Source organism: Leptodactylus fuscus, unplaced genomic scaffold (genome assembly GCF_031893055.1).
Source record: "Leptodactylus fuscus isolate aLepFus1 unplaced genomic scaffold, aLepFus1.hap2 HAP2_SCAFFOLD_177, whole genome shotgun sequence".
NCBI lineage: Eukaryota > Metazoa > Chordata > Amphibia > Anura > Leptodactylidae > Leptodactylus > Leptodactylus fuscus.
The window spans coordinates 100,109-123,975 of NW_027440199.1; the positions used below are offsets into that span (position 1 = coordinate 100,109).

A 23,867-nucleotide genomic window follows, 5' to 3' on the forward strand; every position below is an offset into this window, starting at 1 on the left:
ATGGGCGGAGTCAACATAAAAGTGGGGGGGGCCTAATTTGCTGTGGCGCGCTGCGCGTAGGGCCCCGCCGAAGTCAATTGCCCAGGGCCCCGCAAACCCTGGATCCGCCACTGCCACCAACCTTAAGGAAACTCTCGCTCAGAAGTGTCCTCCCCGGTTTATGTCAATGATGGTTCTCTCATTGGTAACATCTTCTAAACATTTTGCGTTCCATATGAAGGTCTTGTGTTTTTAGCCATCATTTTCTTACCTTACAAGTAACTGGGAGTTTTTATAAGTGGATTTGAAATCTAAGTGATCTACTAGATTTTGTGTTATAGAAACAGTGCTGGGGCCTGTAATCCATCACTTTCTAATCCTCAGATATTGGGATCCTTGTATGGCCCTCAGTTGTTGCTTATCCCTTCCCCTACAGCCCACCAAACATCTTAGTTCTCTTGCCTCCATGGATACCCCAGTGGCAAACTTCCCTGCAGAGTTGGATGAGGAGACACATCTGGTTCAAGGAACTGACTTGGTGTCCTTGAGGCGCCTAATGCCACTCTTGTCCACTTCTTGGCTTCTCCCACAGTTCCTTCTCCTGACCTGACTTTGGAGAACCCTCTGTCACCAATATGTGCCCTTCAATATCTTTCCTCTAGTCTGGACATGTTCAGATATCTGTTTCACAGGATGGTTGGCTTTTCAGGACAATACTGTTTTGCAATGTTATATAACAAACCAGTGTCAGACTGGGGTGTCTAGGGCCCACCAGTGGAATTGTTTCTAGGGGCCACTGCCAGGACCCTGCAGACCAGTGATACAGAGACAGGGTGACTAAAAGTAATAACATGTCCGGAGCCCCGCTGTTCACCCTTCATACAATGTGCACCACTTCACTACCTAAACCCACTGCTACACCTTGTATGGCAAATGATCAGCACAGCTCCTAGAAATGTTTCCATTACCTGTAGCCACACTGTTCTGGAAGAGCTGATCTGTAGAAGTCCTGGCTGTTGTATCATCACAGATCCTAAGGACAGACCATCAATATTCAAATGATGGATAAATCCTTTAAAGATTTGTCCAGGAATTGGAACAACCCATGTGCGGGGCGGGAGGTGTAAAATAAAAATAAATAAATAAGAAGCGCACTCATCTGTCCTTGGCGCTCCGTTGTCTGCCGCCAGTGTCCACTCAGTCTCGTGCTGCCGCCTCCTTGATGGGAGTCTTGCACATCATGTGACTGCTAAGACCAATTAGGTGCAGGATTTCCAGAAATGAAGCACTTCCAGGAGACTGAATAGACTCAGGCGGGGAACAATGGGGTGCTGGGGACTGGTGAGAAGGCTTTTTTTTTTAAAAAAAAAAAATGTATTTTTACACCTAAAATCCCAAAGTCTTTTTCATTGGCAGTCTTACCCAGTAATTTACTATTTAGTACATAGTCAGACATTTTATTACGTCGCCCAAAGTGCATTACTTTACATTTGTCAACATTAAACTTCATTTGCCAAGTCTCCGCCCATGCTTCCAGTTTCCTTAGATCCCCCTGTAATATTCTACTATCCTCCTCATTATTAATTACCCTACAAAGTTTAGTATCATCTGCAAATATAGACACCCTGCTTTGTAAACCCTCTACCAGGTCATTAATAAAGATATTAAACAAGAGAGGACCTAATACTGACCCCTGCAGCCCCCCACTGGTGACTGTGGCCCAGCCTGAATATTTAACATTAACAAGTCCCCTCTGTTTCCTATCAGTGAGCCAGTTGTCAACCCAAATGCAGATGTTTTCCCCCAGTCCCAACAATCTCATTTTGCATACCAACCGTTTATGTGCAACAGTATCAAAAGCCTTTGAAAAGTCCAGGTACACCATGTCTACTGCATTACCCATGTCCAGATACACCACATCTACTGCATCACCCATGTCCAGATACACCACGTCTACTGCATCACCCATGTCCGGATACACCACATCTACTGCATTACCCATGTTCAGATACACCACGTCCACTGCATCACCCATGTCCAGATACACCACGTCCACTGCATCACCCATGTCCGGATACACCACGTCCACTGCATCACCCATGTCCAGATACACCACGTCTACTGCATCACCCATGTCCAGATACACCACGTCTACTGCATCACCCATGTCCAGATACACCACGTCTACTGCATCACCCATGTCCAGATACACCACGTCTACTGCATCACCCATGTCCGGATACACCACATCTACTGCATTACCCATGTTCAGATACACCACGTCCACTGCATCACCCATGTCCAGGTACACCACGTCCACTGCATCACCCATGTCCGGATACACCACGTCCACTGCATCACCCATGTCCGGATACACCACGTCCACTGCATCACCCATGTCCAGATACACCACGTCCACTGCATCACCCATGTCCAGATACACCACGTCCACTGCATCACCCATGTCCGGGTACACCACGTCCACTGCATCACCCATGTCCGGGTACACCACGTCCACTGCATCACCCATGTCCAGATACACCACGTCCACTGCATCACCCATGTCCAGATACACCACGTCCACTGCATCACCCATGTCCGGGTACACCACGTCCACTGCATCACCCATGTCCGGGTACACCACGTCCACTGCATCACCCATGTCCGGGTACACCACGTCCACTGCATCACCCATGTCCGGGTACACCACGTCCACTGCATCACCCATGTCCGGGTACACCACGTCCACTGCATCACCCATGTCCGGGTACACCACGTCCACTGCATCACCCATGTCCGGGTACACCACGTCCACTGCATCACCCATGTCCGGGTACACCACGTCCACTGCATCACCCATGTCCAGATACACCACGTCTACTGCATTACCCATGTCCAGATACACCACATCCACTGCATTACCCATGTCCAGATACACCACGTCTACTGCATTACCCATGTCCAGGTACACCACGTCCACTGCATCACCCATGTCCAGATACACCACGTCTACTGCATTACCCATGTCCAGATACACCACATCCACTGCATTACCCATGTCCAGGTACACCACGTCTACTGCATTACCCATGTCCAGGTACAACACGTCTACTGCATTACCCATGTCCAGGTACAACACGTCTACTGCATCACCCATGTCCAGATACACCACGTCCACTGCATCACCCATGTCCGGATACACCACGTCTACTGCATCACCCATGTCTGGATACACCACGTCCACTGCATTACCCAGGTCCAAGTACACCACGTCTACTGCATTACCCAGGTCCAGATACACCACGTCTACTGCATTACCCATGTCCAGATACACCACGTCTACTGCATTACCCATGTCCAGATACACCACGTCTACTGCATTACCCATGTCCAGGTACACCACGTCCACTGCATTACCCATGTCCAGGTACACCACGTCCACTGCATCACCCATGTCCAGATACACCACATCCACTGCATTACCCATGTCCAGGTACACCACGTCTACTGCATCACCCATGTCCAGGTACAACACGTCTACTGCATTACCCATGTCCAGGTACAACACGTCTACTGCATTACCCATGTCCAGGTACAACACGTCTACTGCATTACCCATGTCCAGATACACCACGTCCACTGCATCACCCATGTCCAGATACACCACGTCTACTGCATCACCCATGTCCGGATACACCACGTCCACTGCATTACCCAGGTCCAAGTACACCACGTCTACTGCATCACCCATGTCCAGATACACCACGTCTACTGCATTACCCATGTCCAGATACACCACGTCCACTGCATCACCCATGTCCAGATACACCACATCCACTGCATTACCCATGTCCCGATACACCACATCTACTGCATTACCCATGTCCAGATACACCACGTCTACTGCATCACCCATGTCCGGATACACCACGTCCACTGCATTACCCAGGTCCAAGTACACCACGTCTACTGCATTACCCAGGTCCAGATACACCACGTCTACTGCATTACCCATGTCCAGATACACCACGTCTACTGCATTACCCATGTCCAGATACACCACGTCTACTGCATTACCCATGTCCAGGTACACCACGTCCACTGCATCACCCATGTCCAGGTACACCACGTCCACTGCATCACCCATGTCCAGATACACCACATCCACTGCATTACCCATGTCCAGGTACACCACGTCTACTGCATCACCCATGTCCAGGTACAACACGTCTACTGCATCACCCATGTCCAGATACACCACGTCCACTGCATTACCCAGGTCCAAGTACACCACGTCTACTGCATTACCCAGGTCCAGATACACCACGTCTACTGCATTACCCATGTCCAGTCTTGAACTTACCTCCTCATAGAAGCTGATCAGATTAGTCTGACAGGACCGATTCCTCATAAACCCATGCTGATTGAGTGTTATAAGATTATTTACATTGAGATACTCCAGGATAGCATCTCTTAGAAAGCCCTCAAATATCTTTCCCACCACAGAAGTTAAACTTACTGGCCTATAGTTTCCAGGTTGGCACCACATTTGCTATTCGCCAATCCTGTGGAACAGACCCAGTCATTACTGAATCCTTAAATATTATATACAAGGGTCTATCTATGACCATGCTTAATTCCCTCAGAACTCGGGGGTGTATTCCATCTGGACCAGGCGATTTCTCTATTTTAGTGTTTTGCAGGCGGCGCCGCACTTCTTCCTGGGTTAAGCAGGTGACATTTAATTGAGAGTTAACATTCCCCCTAATCATGTTGCCGGCCAATGGATTTTCTTGTGTAAACACTGTAGAGAAGAAGGCATTTAATACTTGTGCTTTTTCCTCATCCTCCTCCACCATTACACCCAGATTATGTGAATGAATGAAAGTGAATGAAATGTAATCAGATTGACCTTATGCGCACATTGCAGGAAAAAAAAAAGATGTGGAAGATGCTGCAAACTCTAAAATGCGTCTTCTAAAAACATGGCTGGTTACTTTCAGCTGCACAATCAGGAGAAAGTGCCGGGAAAATGCATCAAAAGCTCAATGAAATACACTGTGGAAAAAATACATTGTGCTTCACCGCTATGTTTTTCAGCAGTGTTTTTTTTAGCTGTGTTTCGCTGTCGGGCCTCATCCTTATTATCTCAATACATTGTGTACTCCACTATAAGGCTAAGGCCCCATATAGCAAGCCGTAGCAAAAAAGCACTGCGGGAACCCCCCCCCCCCCCCCCCGGCTGCAACCCATCAGAATTTCCTGCAGCGCTTTTTTCAGAAACTCCAGAGGTTTCCTGTGAGGACTTTCTGCTTCCATTATACCTATAGGGACTCTGTACGTGATTCTGTAGCTATAACTAACATGCTGCGATTTCGAAAACCGCAACAGTTTTGGAAATTGCAGCATTTCCGCTTTGTGTATTTTTCTGCAATGTGTGAATGGGATTGCACACACTATATACCTAGACACTGATATACATTCATATACCATATGTAAGCCATATATATACTTATATGAATGTATGAATACTACATATACACATACACTCACACATACACATTATTATAGCATACTGTATATACTCACATACTTGTATACAAACATACAATACTCACACAGTATACAAGACAAATACTTTAACCCTTAAGTATTATCATGGAGTCTATCATAGTGATATGTGTATGGTAGTGGTGTATGATAGACACCATGGTAGGACTTAAGGGTTAAACAAATGTACACATAAACATATTAAATATTACATTTTACTAAAAAAAAGAAAAATATATTCTCTCATTTGTGAAGCAGAAAGTGCAGCATCGCAGTAGCAGACTCCTCTCTGTCCCCACACAGTACGATGTAAGAGATGACTCCCTGCTGGGAGGGGGAGGAAGTCCGGGCAGCAGAGAAATCTCTTCATAGGATGGCAGGGGTAGGTGCAGCTGCTGTCCCTGGTGTCCTCAGTCCTCCGGATGTATACTTTCCATATATTAATAGGGTAAGTATACCACTGGCAGGGGGGGACCCTGTGTGTGTGTCAGGGCCCTGGGAAACCGACGCCATCCGGCCATCTTTAAGCATTACAGTGCTGCCGGCAGCCTGGGTCCCCGAACTGATAGTCAAGGCTCGGGGCCCACCGGGGGATTCACTGGTTCCCCGGTGGGCTAGTCCAACCCTGTAACAAACTGTGCATGTCTATATGTGTAAATGTGTGTAAGGTTAACCAATCTAGAGCAAGGTTGGACGTATCTGTACTTTCCTCAAGGACTGTGTGATACAAGTCCATTACTAGGAAGGCATTAAAGAGGTTTTACAATACTGGAAAATTGACACGAATGTTACAATCTAAAAATAAACCAGTTCTCACCTTGTTGATCCCCAGCTGGTCCAGCTCCGATGCTTCACTGCCTCCTGGTGATCTCCTGCCATCTTGTGACCACTGCTGCCAATCGTTGGCCTTAGTGGTCACAAGTCACACACCCAGCATTGCTGCTCTATGAGCTATTCGGCTTTCCGCTTTGTTACATTTAGAATGAAGCAATGATATAGATTTGAGTTTCCCATTTTTATTGGAACTGACAGGTGGTAATACATTTGTATGGACATATCACACACATGACTGAGGTTGGTGTGGCAGCATGTTCGGGTTACGACAATGCCCTTTAGCTCTGCCACGTTCCAGATGTTTGTCCAATGTGGTACATGAGTTCATCATAAATTCTGTAACTTACTGAAGGCTTTTCCATCCCAGTGGCCGCTTCTGGTGAAAAGGGGAATATTCATATCCAAACTCTGTAGACTTGCGGATAAGATCTTTATTCTTATAGCATGGGAAATATGGGGTGCAACAATCATCGGGGCCTTGTCCCAGCTCATTATTCTCAGGATAAGTCTCAGGGGAACCGTTATGTCTGGAAATCCAGGTGTCAAAAATCCTGTGTACAATATGGGAGAACAAAATTCATAAATTATGGGGTTCATGTACAGACAAAATCAATTTATGCAATAGGAGTGAGGGTCCTGCTTCCAATCTATCTGATGGAAGGGGGGACAAGAGGTAGCGGGAAAGGGGGGATAGGAGGTAGCAGGGGGTGACATAGGAGGTAGCAGGGGGTGATATAGGAGGTAGTAGGGGGGATATAGGAGGTAGAGGGGGTGATATAGGAGGTAGCAGGGGGTGATATAGGAGGTAGCAGGGGGTGATATAGGAGGTAGCGGGGGGTGATATAGGAGGTAGCAGGGGGTGATATAGGAGGTAGCGGGGGGTGACATAGGAGGTAGCGGGGGGTGATATAGGAGGTAGCAGGGGGTGATATAGGAGGTAGCGGGGGGTGATATAGGAGGTAGCGGGGGGAGATATAGGAGGTAGCGGGGGGTGATATAGGAGGTAGCAGGGGGTGATATAGGAGGTAGCAGGGGGTGATATAGGAGGTAGCAGGGGGTGATATAGGGGGTGGCAGGGGGTGATATAGGAGGTAGCAGGGGGTGATATAGGAGGTAGCGGGGGTGACATAGGAGGTAGAGGGGGGTGATATAGGAGGTAGCGGGGGGTGATATAGGAGGTAGCGGGGGGTGATATAGGAGGTAGCAGGGGGTGATATAGGAGGTAGCGGGGGGAGATATAGGAGGTAGCGGGGGGTGATATAGGAGGTAGCAGGGGGTGATATAGGAGGTAGCGGGGGTGACATAGGAGGTAGCGGGGGTGACATAGGAGGTAGAAGGGGGTGATATAGGAGGTAGCGGGGGGTGATATAGGAGGTAGCGGGGGGTGATATAGGAGGTAGCGGGGGGTGATATAGGAGGTAGCGGGGGGTGATATAGGAGGTAGCGGGGGGTGATATAGGAGGTAGCAGGGGGGGATATAGGAGGTAGCGGGGGGTGATATAGGAGGTAGCGGGGGGTGACATAGGAGGTAGCGGGGGGTGATATAGGAGGTAGCGGGGGGTGATATAGGAGGTAGCGGGGGGTGATATAGGAGGTAGCGGGGGGTGACATAGGAGGTAGCGGGGGGTGATATAGGAGGTAGCGGGGGGTGATATAGGAGGTAGCGGGGGGTGATATAGGAGGTAGCAGGGGGGGATATAGGAGGGTATCTGTACTAGTGTCAGTCTTTTGCTCCTCACTGATTTTATGGCTGTTTCTTGGCTCCGCACTGCCGCTCTCCTCATGTGTCACAGTTTGTAGATTAATTAGTTAACAAATTAAATTAGTGCTAGTTCTGTAGCTCTGATTTCCTACATAAGTAGATACAGCTTATGGGAAGCATTTCATGCAGGGGCATTTCATTTGCAGCATGCATCTTAACCAAAGTGCAGATTAACCAAAGTGCAGATTAACCATAACCGTAACTTATACATGGCACGGAACCGGCTAACCATGGCAGAACACCAGGTAAATTGCCACCTAAAACAACAAGTTTTACCTCATGGTATGCTATAGCTACACTGCCTCTTAGTATCTTAGCCATTGTCTTCCTGCAGACCTCTCCTCCATCTCTACCACCAGTACACACTATACATATCAGACCTCTCCTCCATCTCTACCACCAGTACACTATACATATCAGACCTCTCCTCCATCTACCACCAGTATACACTATACATATCAGTCCTCTCCTCCATCTCTACCACCAGTATACACTATACATGTCAGTCCTCTCCTCCATCTCTACCACCAGTATACACTATACATATCAGTCCTCTCCTCCATCTCTACCACCAGTACACTATACATATCAGTCCTCTCCTCCATCCCTACCACCAGTACACTATACATATCAGTCCTCTCCTCCATCTCTACCACCAGTATACACTATACATATCAGTCCTCTCCTCCATCTCTACCACCAGTATACACTATACATATCAGACCTCTCCTCCATCTACCACCAGTATACACTATACATATCAGTCCTCTCCTCCATCTCTACCACCAGTACACTCCATCCATGTCAGTCCTCTCCTCCATCTCTACCACCAGTACACTCCATCCATGTCAGTCCTCTCCTCCATCTCTACCACCAGTTCACTCCATCCATGTCAGACCTCTCCTCCATCTCTACCACCAGTATACACTATACATATCAGTCCTCTCCTCCATCTCTACCACCAGTATACACTATACATATCAGTCCTCTCCTCCATCTCTACCACCAGTACACTCCATCCATATCAGTCCCTCTCTTCTTCCTTCTCCCATGTACAGCTCTCACACACTTTTCAGTCTCTTTAATCTCCCCTTTACTTCTTTTAGCAGTGATACCACATATAAGCGCCCCCATAAATCACTGAACCCCCTTCTGTCTCTGTCCATGTTACTCCTCCTCGCTGCTGGGGACATCTCTCCTAACCCCGGCCCTCCTTCCTTCACTAACTCTTCTCCCTGCACACATAGAAGGCCTACAAGCCTCATCAGTATTCACCACGTTCATTCCCCTCATCTCCCCCTGTCTCTTACCTGCTCTCTCTGGAACGCTCGCTCAGTGTGTAACAAACTAGAATATATTAATAACTTATTCCTTAGTAAATCCCTCGGCCTGCTCGCCCTTACTGAGCCCTGGATCCAGCAGGCAGATACGGCCTCCCCTGCTGCTCTGTCTCATGGTGGCCTACAATTCTCACACACCTCTAGGCCTGACAACAGGCAGGGTGGTGGGGTAGGATTACTTCTGTCACCACAGTGCATTTTTCAGGCCATTCCACCGGTACCCTCACTCACATTCTCCTCATTTGCAGTCCATGCTATCAGACTTTTCCGCCCACTCTCCTTACGTGTAGCTGTGATCTACCGCCCACCTGGCTCACCCTACCAATTCTTGGACCACTTTGCTTCTTGGCTTCCCCACTTTTTATCCAGTGACATTCCTACCCTCATCATGGGTGACTGTAACATCCCTATTGCCCCCCTCACTCCCCAGCTGCCTCACAGTTTCTCTCATTAACCACTTCTCTTTCACAATGTTCTTCTTCTGCCACACATGTGGGTGGAAACACGATTGATCTGGTCTTCCATCGATTCCACACAGTTTCTAAATTTACTAACTCTTCTCTGCCCCTCTCTGATCATAATCTTCTGTCTCTCACCATCAGTGTCCTCTCCTCTTCACAAGATACACCTACCCATCACACATATAGGAACTTGCGTGCTATTGACACCCAGCACCTCTCAGATACTCTACCATCCTCTCTGTCCCCCATCTCCTCAATCTCCTGTTCCCAATCTGGCCACCAGTCACTATAATGAAACCCTTAAAAATGCATTGGATGAGATGGCTCCCCCCTCCACTCGTAAAGTCCCACATAGGAGGCAGCAGCCCTGGCACACGCCACAGACACGATTTCTTCAGCGGCGCTCTAGGTGTGCCAAACGTCTCTGGAGAAAATCACGCTCGCCTGCAGATTTCCTCCACTTCAAGTTTATGCTTAAACCATATAGTTCTGCCCTTCACCTCTCCAAACAAGACTATTTCACTGCCCTCATCTCTTCTTTCTCCAGCAACCCTAAAAGGCTTTTTGAAACTTTTCACTCCTTACTCACACCCAAGGTGCAGACGCCATTCACAGACCTCAGTGCTGATGACCTGGCCACTTATTTCCATGATAAAATTGATAAGATCCGTTAGGAAATTACTGCCCAAGCCCCAGGTGGCATTGACTCCCACACCTACGATAGTACTGATCCCCTCACCAACCGCACTTCAGACTGTCCATTCTCATCTTTTGAACCTGTTACAGAAGAGGAAGTCTCCCAACTACTTTCTTCATCTCGCCCCACAACCTGCAGCAGTGACCCCTTCCCCTCGCACCTTCCCCAATCTCTGTCGCCTGCTGTCACGACTTACCTTACTAAAATATTTAACCTCTCTCTCTCTCTTCTGGAATCTTCCCATCCTCCTTCAAGCATGCTGTTATAACTCCGCTATTGAAAAAACCCTCCCTGGACCCATCCTGTGCTGCTAACTATCGACCCGTCTCTAACCTCTCCTTCATCTCTAAACTCTTGGAACGCCTGGTCTATTCTCGTGTAATCCACTATCTCTCTGCTAACTCTCTGCTTGACCCCTTACAATCTGGTTTTCGCGCTCTGCACTCTACTGAAACGGCTCTCACAAAAGTCTCCAATGATCCCCTAATGCCTAAATCCAATTGTTACTTCTCTCTTCTTATTCTTCTGGACCTCTCTGCAGCTTTTGACACTGTTGACCATCATCTCCTCCTCACTCTGCTCCGCTCAGTCGGCCTCATGGACACTGCACTCTCCTGGTTCTCCTCTTATCTCTCAGACCGCACTTTCAGTCTATCATTCGCGGGCTCTGTTTCCTCCCCTCTTTCCCTTGCTGTTGGGGTTCCTCAGGGCTCGGTCCTCGGCCCCCTGCTCTTTTCTCTCTACACAGCCCCCATTGGACAAACCATTGCCAGATTTGGCTTCAGGTACCATCTTTATGCTGATGACACCCAATTATACACATCTTCCCGTGACATCACCCCTGCACTCATACAGAACACCAGTGACTGTCTCTCTGCTGTCTCTAATATCATGTCCTCGCTCTGACACTAAATCTCTCTAAGGCTGCATTCACACGGAGTAAACGCTGGCGTTTTTTGTGTGTTTTTTGCACATAGCGCCGCGTTTACGCCGCGTAGCGCCGCGTTAACGCCGCGTATACGCCGCGTATACGCCGGGCAACGCCACCGCTAAATAGCGCGGCGTTAACGCGGCGTATACGCGGCGTTAACGCGACGCTACGCGGCGTAAACGCGGCGCTATGTGCAAAAAACACACAAAAAACGCCAGCGTTTACTCCGTGTGAATGCAGCCTTAGACTGAACTACTACTGTTTCCACCATCTAACAGATCTGTCCCTGATATATCCATTGCAGTCTCAGGCCTTACTATAACTCCTAGGCAGTAGGCCCGCTGCCTCGGGCTCATGTGTGACGCAGACCTTTCCTTCACCCCTCATATTGAATCACTTGCACGTTCATGTCACCTCCACCTCAAAAACATCTCCAGAATACACCCTTTCCTCACCAGAGATACACTAAAGACACTTATTGTCTCTCTGATTCATTCTCGCCTTGACTACTGTAACTCCTTACTAATCCGTCTTCCCCTCACTAAACTCTCCCCTCTACAATCTACTCTGAATGCAGCAGCTCATCTATCAGGCTAGACGCTACAGCGAGGCCTCCGGTCTGTGCCGGTCACTACAGCGAGGCCTCCGGTCTGTGCCGGTCACTACAGCGAGGCCTCCGGTCTGTGCCGGTCACTACAGCGAGGCCTCCGGTCTGTGCCGGTCACTACAGCGAGGCCTCCGGTCTGTGCCGGTCACTACAGCGAGGCCTCCGGTCTGTGCCGGTCACTACAGCGAGGCCTCCGGTCTGTCCCGGTCACTACAGCGAGGCCTCCGGTCTGTGCCGGTCACTACAGCGAGGCCTCCGGTCTGTGCCAGTCGCTACATTGGCTGCCTATTCATCATAGAATAAAATATAAAGTTCTCCCCCTCCCCCACAAGGCTCTCCATAATGCTGCACCTCCATACATCTCCTCCCTCATCTCTGTCTACCGCCCAACCCGTGCTCTCCGCTCACTCAATGACCTAACACTTCCATCCTCTATTATCAGAACCTCCCCCGCTCGTATACAAGACTTCTCCCAAGCTGCACCACTTCTCTGGAATGCTCTACCCCGGACAATCAGATTAACTCCCAATTTCTACAGTTTCAAACGCAAACTAAAGACGCATCTTATCAGACCGGCCGATCACAATGTCTAACGTAAACCCTTCCCCCTCCTCTGTCCCCGCCCCCACATTACCCCACATGATATGATGTCATCTCAGGATAACTTTATAGGTCCGAGCTCCATCCACATGTTACAGGACACGACTGGTGACGGCTCATAAAGTCTTATGTTTGTGTAATGACAGTCACCTCTATTACAGAAGTGTCTGACCCCTGTATAAGTAATGCCGCCCCTGCTACCTCCTGTGTCCCCCCCTCTACCTCATAGATTGTAAGCTCTTGTGAGCAGGGCCCTCAGTCCCATTGTGTGAAATGATTTTCTTTGTAATATATCTTTCTGTCTGTATTTGAACCCTACAAATTGTACAGTGCTGCAGAATATGTTTGTGCTATATAAATAACATTTATTATTATTATTCCTATTGCACAGTCCCCGGTGAGTATTAGAGTTCCTGGTGCACAGTCCCTGATCAGTATTAGTGTTTCTGGTGCACAGTCCCTGGTGAGTATTAGTGTTTCTGGTGCACAGTCCCTGGTGAGTATTAGTGTTTCTGGTGCACAGTCCTTGGTGAGTATTAGTGTTCCTGCTGCACAGTCCCTGGTGAGTATTAGAGTTCCTGGTGCACAGTCCCTGGTGAGTATTAGTGTTTCTGGTGCACAGTCCCTGGTGAGTATTAGAGTTCCTGGTGCACAGTCCCCGGTGAGTATTAGTGTTTCTGGTGCACAGTCCCCGGTGAGTATTAGTGTTCCAGGTGCACAGTCCCTGATCAGTATTAGTGTTTCTGGTGCACAGTCCCCGGTGAGTATTAGTGTTTCTGGTGCACAGTCCCCGGTGAGTATTAGTGTTCCAGGTGCACAGTCCCTGATCAGTATTAGTGTTTCTGGTGCACAGTCCCCGGTGAGTATTAGTGTTTCTGGTGCACAGTCCCCGGTGAGTATTAGTGTTTCTGGTGCACAGTCCCTGGTGAGTATTAGTGTTTCTGGTGCACAGTCCCTGGTGAGTATTAGAGTTCCTGGTGCACAGTCCCTGATCAGTATTAGTGTTTCTGGTGCACAGTCCCTGGTGAGTATTAGTGTTTCTGGTGCACAGTCCCTGGTGAGTATTAGTGTTCCAGGTGCACAGTCCCTGATCAGTATTAGTGTTTCTGGTGCACAGTCCCTGGTGAGTATTAGTGTTTCTGGTGCACAGTCCCTGATCAGTATTAGTGTTCCTGGTGCACAGTCCCTGGTGAGTATTAGTGTTCCTGGTGCACAGTCCCTGGTGAGTATTAGTGTTCCTGGTGCACAGTCCCTGGTGAGTATTAGTGTTCACAGGACACGACTGGTGACGGCTCATAAAGTCTTATGTTTGTGTAATGACAGTCACCTCTATTACAGAAGTGTCTGACCCCTGTATAAGCAATGCCGCCCCTGCTACCTCCTGTGTCACCCCCTCTACCTCATAGATTGTAAGCTCTTGTGAGCAGGGCCCTCAGTCCCATTGTGTGAAATGATTTTCTTTGTAATATATCTTTCTGTCTGTATTTGAACCCTACATATTCTGTATTAGTGTTTCTGGTGCACAGTCCCTGGTGAGTATTAGTGTTTCTGGTGCACAGTCCCTGATCAGTATTAGTGTTTCTGGTGCACAGTCCCTGATCAGTATTAGTGTTTCTGGTGCACAGTCCCTGGTGAGTATTAGTGTTCCTGGTGCACAGTCCCTGGTGAGTATTAGTGTTTCTGGTGCACAGTCCCCGGTGAGTATTAGTGTTCCAGGTGCACAGTCCCTGATCAGTATTAGAGTTTCTGGTGCACAGTCCCTGGTGAGTATTAGTGTTCTTATTGCACAGTCCCTGATCAGTATTAGAGTTTCTGGTGCACAGTCCCTGGTGAGTATTAGAGTTCCTGGTGCACAGTCCCTGATCAGTATTAGAGTTCCTGGTGCACAGTCCCTGGTGAGTATTAGTGTTCTTATTGCACAGTCCCTGATCAGTATTAGAGTTTCTGGTGCACAGTCCCTGGTGAGTATTAGAGTTCCTGGTGCACAGTCCCTGATCAGTATTAGAGTTCCTGGTGCACAGTCCCTGGTGAGTATTAGTGTTCTTATTGCACAGTCCCTGATCAGTATTAGAGTTCCTGGTGCACAGTCCCTGGTGAGTATTAGTGTTCTTATTGCACAGTCCCTGATCAGTATTAGAGTTTCTGGTGCACAGTCCCTGGTGAGTATTAGAGTTCCTGGTGCACAGTCCCTGATCAGTATTAGAGTTCCTGGTGCACAGTCCCTGGTGAGTATTAGTGTTCTTATTGCACAGTCCCTGATCAGTATTAGAGTTTCTGGTGCACAGTCCCTGGTGAGTATTAGAGTTCCTGGTGCACAGTCCCTGATCAGTATTAGTGTTTCTGGTGCACAGTCCCTGGTGAGTATTAGAGTTCCTGGTGCACAGTCCCTGATCAGTATTAGTGTTTCTGGTGCACAGTCCCTGGTGAGTATTAGAGTTCCTGGTGCACAGTCCCTGATCAGTATTGGTGTATATGTTGTGTCGTCCCTGTTGTGTATTGGTGTTTCTAGTTCTCGGGCAGTATTAATGTTTCTGTCATGCAATTTCTGGTGAATATTAGTGTTTCTAGTGCACAACCCCTGTTTCTTGTGCTCCGTTCCAGTTTGATGCAATTCATACTCACCCCCTTTGAAAAGTGGCTAAAACACAAACTACAGGGGCAATGTTTGGTACATAGTAAGCAAATTTTCTGCTGCTTTCAGTTTCGTGAATCTGCCCGGCGAGTTTGATGTTGATATAACATGATAAAGGTTTTATTCTGACACTCACTTGTCAATGAAGCCGTGATGCAAGATGAATATTGGGTCATTGCCAGAAATTGGTATCTGGGACATGGTGCCCCCCAAGTATATATGGACCAGGTTGTGTAAACTCCTCTTTAGAGTGATCCCATCTGGTGCCAAAAAGCCTAGAAAAAGATTAGAAAATAAAGGACGTTCTTTTGGTGCCATAATCACAGAAATGTAAAACATCAGATCCTTACAATAGACTGAAGATCAGTGAGGGGTCTTATCACATGAAGTATATAATAACATCCAAAGTCTCCTAACGAATCCGAACAAGTGTGTGTGACTCAGACTCGGACTTTAGCATCACCTGACATCAGATAACAGCCAATAGACAGTGGAAAGGGGACACCTTACAATGCTGATGTCATAAACAGTATATAAGCTAGTTACAGTAATGGAGGAGATAGTGATAGGTCTGTGATACATCTCACTACATCATACAGAGTACAGGGCTGATGTCATATACACTATATAAGGTGACATTACAGTAATGGTGGAGATAGTGATAGTTATAGGTCTGTGATACAGTTTAACTGTATTTCTCTCTACCTGTTATTATCAATCAAGCATTCTGTTGGTTTGTCTCTAAGCATTTTGTAGCCATTATATCAGTTGTGATACCTGTCTGTACACCCTGCCGGGCTCCCCCTGTCTGTACACCCTGCCGGGCTCCCCCTGTCTGTACACCCTGCCGTGCTCCCCCTGTCTGTACACCCTGCCGGGCTCCCCCTGTCTGTACACCCTGCCGGGCTCCCCCTGTCTGTACACCCTGCCGCGCTCCCCCTGTCTGTACACCCTGCCGCGCTCCCCCTGTCTGTACACCCTGCCGGGCTCCCCCTGTCTGTACACCCTGCCGGGCTCCCCCTGTCTGTACACCCTGCCGGGCTCCCCCTGTCTGTACACCCTGCCGGGCTCCCCCTGTCTGTACACCCTGCCGGGCTCCCCCTGTCTGTACACCCTGCCGGGCTCCCCCTGTCTGTACAACCTGCCGGGCTCCCCCTGTCTGTACACCCTGCCGTGCTCCCCCTGTCTGTACACCCTGCCGGGCTCCCCCTGTCTGTACACCCTGCCGCGCTCCCCCTGTCTGTACACCCTGCCGCGCTCCCCCTGTCTGTACACCCTGCCGGGCTCCCCCTGTCTGTACACCCTGCCGGGCTCCCCCTGTCTGTACACCCTGCAGGGCTCCCCCTGTCTGTACACCCTGCCGCGCTCCCCCTGTCTGTACACCCTGCCGCGCTCCCCCTGTCTGTACACCCTGCCGCGCTCCCCCTGTCTGTACACCCTGCCGCGCTCCCCCTGTCTGTACACCCTGCCGGGCTCCCCCTGTCTGTACACCCTGCCGGGCTCCCCCTGTCTGTACACCCTGCCGGGCTCCCCCTGTCTGTACACCCTGCCGGGCTCCCCCTGTCTGTACACCCTGCCGGGCTCCCCCTGTCTGTACACCCTGCCGGGCTCCCCCTGTCTGTACACCCTGCCGGGCTCCCCCTGTCTGTACACCCTGCCGGGCTCCCCCTGTCTGTACACCCTGCCGGGCTCCCCCTGTCTGTACACCCTGCTGCGCTCTCCCTGTCTGTACACCCTGCCGCGCTCCCCCTGTCTGTACACCCTGCCGGGCTCCCCCTGTCTGTACACCCTGCCGGGCTCCCCCTGTCTGTACACCCTGCCGGGCTCCCCCTGTCTGTACACCCTGCCGGGCTCCCCCTGTCTGTACACCCTGCCGCGCTCCCCCTGTCTGTACACCCTGCCGGGCTCCCCCTGTCTGTACACCCTGCCGGGCTCCCCCTGTCTGTACACCCTGCCGGGCTCTCCCTGTCTGTACACCCTGCCGTGCTCCCCCTGTCTGTACACCCTGCCGGGCTCCCCCTGTCTGTACACCCTGCCGGGCTCCCCCTGTCTGTACACCCTGCCGGGCTCCCCCTGTCTGTACACCCTGCTGCGCTCCCGCTGTCTGTACACCCTGCTGCGCTCCCCCTGTCTGTACACCCTGCCGGGCTCCCCCTGTCTGTACACCCTGCCGTGCTCCCCCTGTCTGTACACCCTGCCGGGCTCTCCCTGTCTGTACACCCTGCCGGGCTCCCCCTGTCTGTACACCCTGCCGGGCTCCCCCTGTCTGTACACCCTGCCGCGCTCCCCCTGTCTGTACACCCTGCCGGGCTCCCCCTGTCTGTACACCCTGCCGTGCTCCCCCTGTCTGTACACCCTGCTGGGCTCCCCCTGGTCTCATTTCCTTTACTTTGATTCTGGCCTGAATGTGTCTGCTTATATGCACAGCCCACTTACACCTGATAGACATCTGACAAACTTTGGCTTGTATAAATGTAAGACCTCTGGTCATTTGGCAATCCTGTGTGCATCTAAGTGTAGCTTCAGAATTGAACCAGAAGGTAACACAATCCAACTGCTGTAACAGAAATGCTTCTCACTTTAATCACTGTTGTTCTCCCAATCCTTGTAAAAACCACTTTTCCACCCCAAACCAGCCTGGTCAGTAATTACCTCCTCATCTCTCCCTCTCTCCTACCCCACCATATCACTTTCTCTGCTCCTCACAAACCTGCAGGCTTTCTGCCCCAGACACATACAACCCCCCCGCAGCCTCTCCTACCATCACCTGCTGTCACTCTCCCTGCTCCTCCTTACTTCTGGTGACATATCTCCTAACCCTGGACCTCCCCAGCGAATCCCCACACCTGGCGCTAGCACACGGAACCTCCGAAATCTCCTACCAATCACACTCACCCCTACCCCTCCCCCCGCCCTCCCTGGTGCACTATGGAATGCCCGCTCCGTATGTAATAAACTTACCTACATCCACAACCTTTTTATTCTTAATAAACTTACATTTCTCTGTCTCACAGAAACATGGCTGACCCCCTCAGACACCGCTTCCCCCGCCGCCCTCTCCTATGGAGGTCTGCACTTCTCACATACCCCCCCCCCCCGCCCCAACAACAAACCTGGTGGAGGTGTAGGCGTCCTCCTGACAGACAAGTGCTCATTTGCCCCTATCCAGGCGCTACCTGCCCTCACCCTTTGAAGTGCACGCTGTTCGTATCTACTCACCCTCCAACCGGCCGTCATATATCGACCGCCGGGACCTACCGCTGCCTTCATCGACCACTTCACCACCTGGCTCACACACTTCCTATCCACAGACACCCCCACCATCATCATGGGCGACTTCAACATCCCCATTAACACAGACCCCCCCCCACCTCCAGTCTCCTGTCCCTCACCGCCTCCTTTGGTCTCTCCCAATGGTCCTCCTCTGCCACCCACATAAAGGGGGCACACTAGACCTAATATTCACCTGCCTCTGCTCCATATGCAACCTCTCTAACTCTCCATCCACGCTCTCTGACCACAACCTGCTGACATTCTCTGCCCTCTCCTCTCCAATAGACACCCCAACCTCTAAACCAACACGCCCCCGCAGGAACCTCCACCGCCTTGACACCTGCACCCTCTCAGACTCTCTCCTACCACTCGCTGACATCTCCTCACTCCAGGACACAGATGCCGCTGCTGCCTTCTATAATACCACCATTACCTCAGCCCTTGATTCTGTAGCCCCCTACACATACACCAGAGCTCAACCGATCAATAGACAACCCTGGCACACTGACCTGACTAAAAAACTGAGACGTGCCTCGCGGGTTGCAGAACGCCTCTGGAAGAAAAGCCACTCCCAGGAGGATTTCCTCAGGTACAAAGAAGCTGTGCTCTCATTTAAGAACACACTCACCTCTGCAAAGCAGGTCTACTTCACCACACTCATATCTTCACTCTCTCGCAACCCCAAACAGCTCTTCTCCACCTTCAACTCCCTCCTCCGTCCTCCCGCCCCCCCTCCGACATCACTTATCTCAGCTGACGACTTCGCCTCTTACTTTAAAACTAAAATTGACACCATCAGAGACAGCCTCACCCTACTCCCCCGACAACCCCTCTACCCAACTACTCGCTGCTCCCCATCCCTGACCTGTTTCTCCTCCATAACTGACGAAAAACTCTCCTCCCTAATCTCCAAATCCCACCTCACCTCCTGCGTGCTTGACCCGATCCAGTCACATTTCATCCCCAAACTCGCTGAAGTCATTACTCCAGCTCTAACCCATCTCTTCAATCTATCCTAACCAATGGATCCTTCCCCTCAGCCTTCAAACACGCCACTGTCACACCTATACTTAAGAAACCGTCCCTCGCCCCGTCCTCTCCTGCCAACTATCGTCCCATCTCACTGCTCCCGTACGCCTCAAAACTTCTTGAGCAGCATGTCCACTCCGAACTCTCCTCCTATCTCTCATCCAACCTGCTCTTTGACAGACTTCAGTCAGGCTTCAGACCCCGGCACTCCACTGAAACTGCCCTAACAAAAGTCACTAACGACCTGCTAACCGCCAAAGCCAAGCGCCATTACTCTGTCCTCCTCCTCCTCGACCTCTCCTCTGCCTTTGACACAGTTGACCACTCCCTCCTGTTAGAAATTCTCTCATACTTTGGTATCTCAGACCTGGCCCATTCCTGGATCTCCTCATACCTCACCGACCGCACATTCAGCGTCTCCCACTCGCACACCACCTCATCACCTCGCCCTCTCTCTGTAGGTGTCCCCCCAAGGCTCCGTCCTAGGACCCCTCCTGTTCTCCATCTACACCCTTGGCCTGGGCCAACTCATTGAATCTCATGGCTTTCAGTACCACTGCTATGCCGATGACACCCAAATCTACATCTCTGGACCAGACATGACCTCCCTGCTGGCCAGAATTCCAGATTGTTTAGCGGCCGTAGCCTCCTTCCTCTCCTCCCGCTTTCTCAAACTCAACATGGAGAAAACAGAGTTTATCATCTTCAGCCCATCCTGTATGGCCCCTCCATCTGACCCATCCATCAAAGTTAATGGAACCACAATTACCCCTGTCCCACAGGCCCGATGCCTTGGGGTAACCCTGGACTCTGACCTATCCTTCAAGCCACATATTCAAGCCCTCAACACCTCCTGCCGCCTCCAGCTCAAGAACATCCACCGAATTCGCCCCTTCCTCACCCAGGAAACTACCAAGATGCTCGTCCAGGCCCTCATAATCTCCCGCCTAGACTACTGCAACACCCTTCTCCATGGACTCCCAGCAAACACCCTCGCCCCCCTCCAGTCCACCCTAAACTGCGCTGCTCGCTTAATCCACCTCACCCCCCGATCTTCATCAGCTGCTCCCCTCTGCCAGTCCCTCCACTGGCTACCTATAGCCCAGCGAATGGAGGTCCAGCTACTAACGCTAACATACAAAGCCATCCACAACCTGTCCCCTCCATATATCTCTGACCTCGTCCTCAACCTGTCCCCTCCATATATCTCTGACCTCATCCTCACCTGTCCCCTCCATATATCTCTGACCTCATCCTCACCTGTCCCCTCCATATATCTCTGACCTCACCTGTCCCCTCCATATATCTCTGACCTCATCCTCACCTGTCCCCTCCATATATCTCTGACCTCATCCTCACCTGTCCCCTCCATATATCTCTGACCTCACCTGTCCCTTCCATATATCTCTGACCTCATCCTCACCTGTCCCCTCCATATATCTCTGACCTCACCTGTCCCCTCCATATATCTCTGACCTCATCCTCACCTGTCCCCTCCATATATCTCTGACCTCATCCTCACCTGTCCCCTCCATATATCTCTGACCTCATCCTCACCTGTCCCCTCCATATATCTCTGACCTCATCCTCACCTGTCCCCTCCATATATCTCTGACCTCACCTGTCCCCTCCATATATCTCTGACCTCATCCTCACCTGTCCCCTCCATATATCTCTGACCTCATCCTCACCTGTCCCCTCCATATATCTCTGACCTCACCTCTCACCTGTCCCCTCCATATATCTCTGACCTCACCCTCACCTGTCCCCTCCATATATCTCTGACCTCATCCTCACCTGTCCCCTCCATATATCTCTGACCTCACCTGTCCCCTCCATATATCTCTGACCTCATCCTCACCTGTCCTCTCCATATATCTCTGAACTATTCTTCCACTACCTGCCCACACGTAACCTCAGATCCTCCAATGACCTCCTACTCCGCTCTGCCCTCATCCGCTCCTCACACAACCGTCTCCAAGATTTCTCCCGTGCATCCCCCATACTCTGGAACTCCTTACCACGACACATAAGACTGATCCCCACAATCACAGGATTCAAGAAGGCCCTGAAGACTCCCCTATTCAGGAAGGCCTACACCCCCCAATAACACTATCACCGCACCGCCATCTGTACAGTCTCCCCCTCTCCTTCTGTCTCTACCCCCTTCCCTCATAGACTGTAAGCCCTCGCGGGCAGGGCCCTCTACCCCACTGTGCCAGGCGGTCATTGTTAGTATGATATCTACCTGTATATTCTGTGTATTGTATGTAACCCCCAAATGTAAAGCACCATGGAATTAATATAATAATAATAATAATAAAAATCTCACTACATCACACAGAGCACAGGTCTGATGTCATATACACTATATAAGGAGACATTACAGTAATGGTGGAGATAGTGATAGGTCTGTGATACATCTCACTACATCATACAGAGCACAATGAAACCACACGGATCCCACAGACTATAATGGGGTCCATGTGTTTTCCGTGCAGTGTCCTCATGAATCATGTGGTGAGAAAAATACTTCAAGCACTCCTTTTCTCTCCGCGTGATTCGTGCGGACATGAAGAGGCTCCTGTGCAGCTCTGTCCTGTCTATCAGGCCGGTGACAGTGACAAGGAGAGGTCCTCTACACCCAGACCAGTGACAAGGGGACGTCCTCTACACCCAGACCAGTGACAAGGGGACGTCCTCTACACCCAGACCAGTGACAGTGACAAGGGGATGTCCTCTACACCTAGACCGGTGACAGTGACAAGGGGACTTCCTCTACACCTAGACCAGTGACAGTGACAAGGGGACGTCCTCTACACCTAGACCAGTGACAAGGAGAGGTCCTCTACACCCAGACCAGTGACAGTGACAAGGGGACGTCCTCTACACCTAGACCAGTGACAGTGACAAGGGGACGTCCTCTACACCTAGACCAGTGACAAGGGGACGTCCTCTACACCCAGACCAGTGACAGTGACAAGGGGACGTCCTCTACACCTAGACCAGTGACAAGGGGACGTCCTCTACACCCAGACCAGTGACAGTGACAAGGGGACAGTCTCTACACCTAGACCAGTGACAAGGAGAGGTCCTCTACACCCAGACCAGTGACAGTGACAAGGGGACGTCCTCTACACCTAGACCAGTGACAGTGACAAGGGGACGTCCTCTACACCTAGACCAGTGACAAGGGGACGTCCTCTACACCCAGACCAGTGACAGTGACAAGGGGACGTCCTCTACACCTAGACCAGTGACAGTGACAAGGGGACGTCCTCTACACCTAGACCAGTGACAAGGGGACGTCCTCTACACCCAGACCAGTGACAGTGACAAGGGGACGTCCTCTACACCTAGACCGGTGACAGTGACAAGGGGATGTTCTCTACACCTAGACCAGTGACTATGACAAGAGGACATCCTCTACACCTAGACCGGAGACAGTGACAAAGGCGCGTCCTCGACACCTGTGACAGTGACAAGGGGACGTCCTCTACACTTAGACCAGTGACAAGGGGACGTCCTCTACACCTAGACCGGTGACAGTGACAAGAGGACGTCCTCTACACCTAGACCGGTGACAGTGACAAGGGGACGTCCTCTACACCTAGACCAGTGACAGTGACAAGGGGACGTCCTCTACACCTAGACCAGTGACAAGGGGACGTCCTCTACACCCAGACCAGTGACAGTGACAAGGGGACGTCCTCTACACCTAGACCAGTGACAGTGACAAGGGGACGTCCTCTACACCTAGACCAGTGACAAGGGGACGTCCTCTACACCTAGACCAGTGACAGTGACAAGGAGACGTCCTCTACACCTAGTCCAGTGACAAGGGGACGTCCTCTACACCTAGACCGGTGACAGTGACAAGGGGACGTCCTCTACACCCAGACCAGTGACAGTGACAAGAGGACGTCCTCTACACCTAGTCCAGTGACAAGGGGACGTCCTCTACACCCAGACCAGTGACAGTGACAAGAGGACGTCCTCTACACCTAGACCGGTGACAGTGACAAGGGGATGTTCTCTACACCTAGACCAGTGACTATGACAAGAGGACATCCTCTACACCTAGACCGGAGACAGTGACAAAGGCGCGTCCTCGACACCTGTGACAGTGACAAGGGGACGTCCTCTACACTTAGACCAGTGACAAGGGGACG

At 50.7% G+C, this 23,867-nt stretch overlaps 1 protein-coding gene across 1 annotated transcript in view; it reads right to left on the reverse strand.

Moving 5' to 3' along the window:
* Positions 1–6,706: 6,706 nt before the first annotated feature.
* The window catches only part of LOC142187300 (tyrosinase-like), a 57,238-nt gene continuing 40,077 nt past the window's right edge, over positions 6,707–23,867 (reverse strand). The window contains exons 4-5 of the mRNA XM_075261524.1: positions 15,530–15,668; positions 6,707–6,914 (exon numbers count right to left, since the gene is read on the reverse strand). Coding sequence (XP_075117625.1) covers positions 6,707–6,914; positions 15,530–15,668 — 347 coding nt within the window. The remainder of the gene's footprint in view (positions 6,915–15,529; positions 15,669–23,867) is intronic.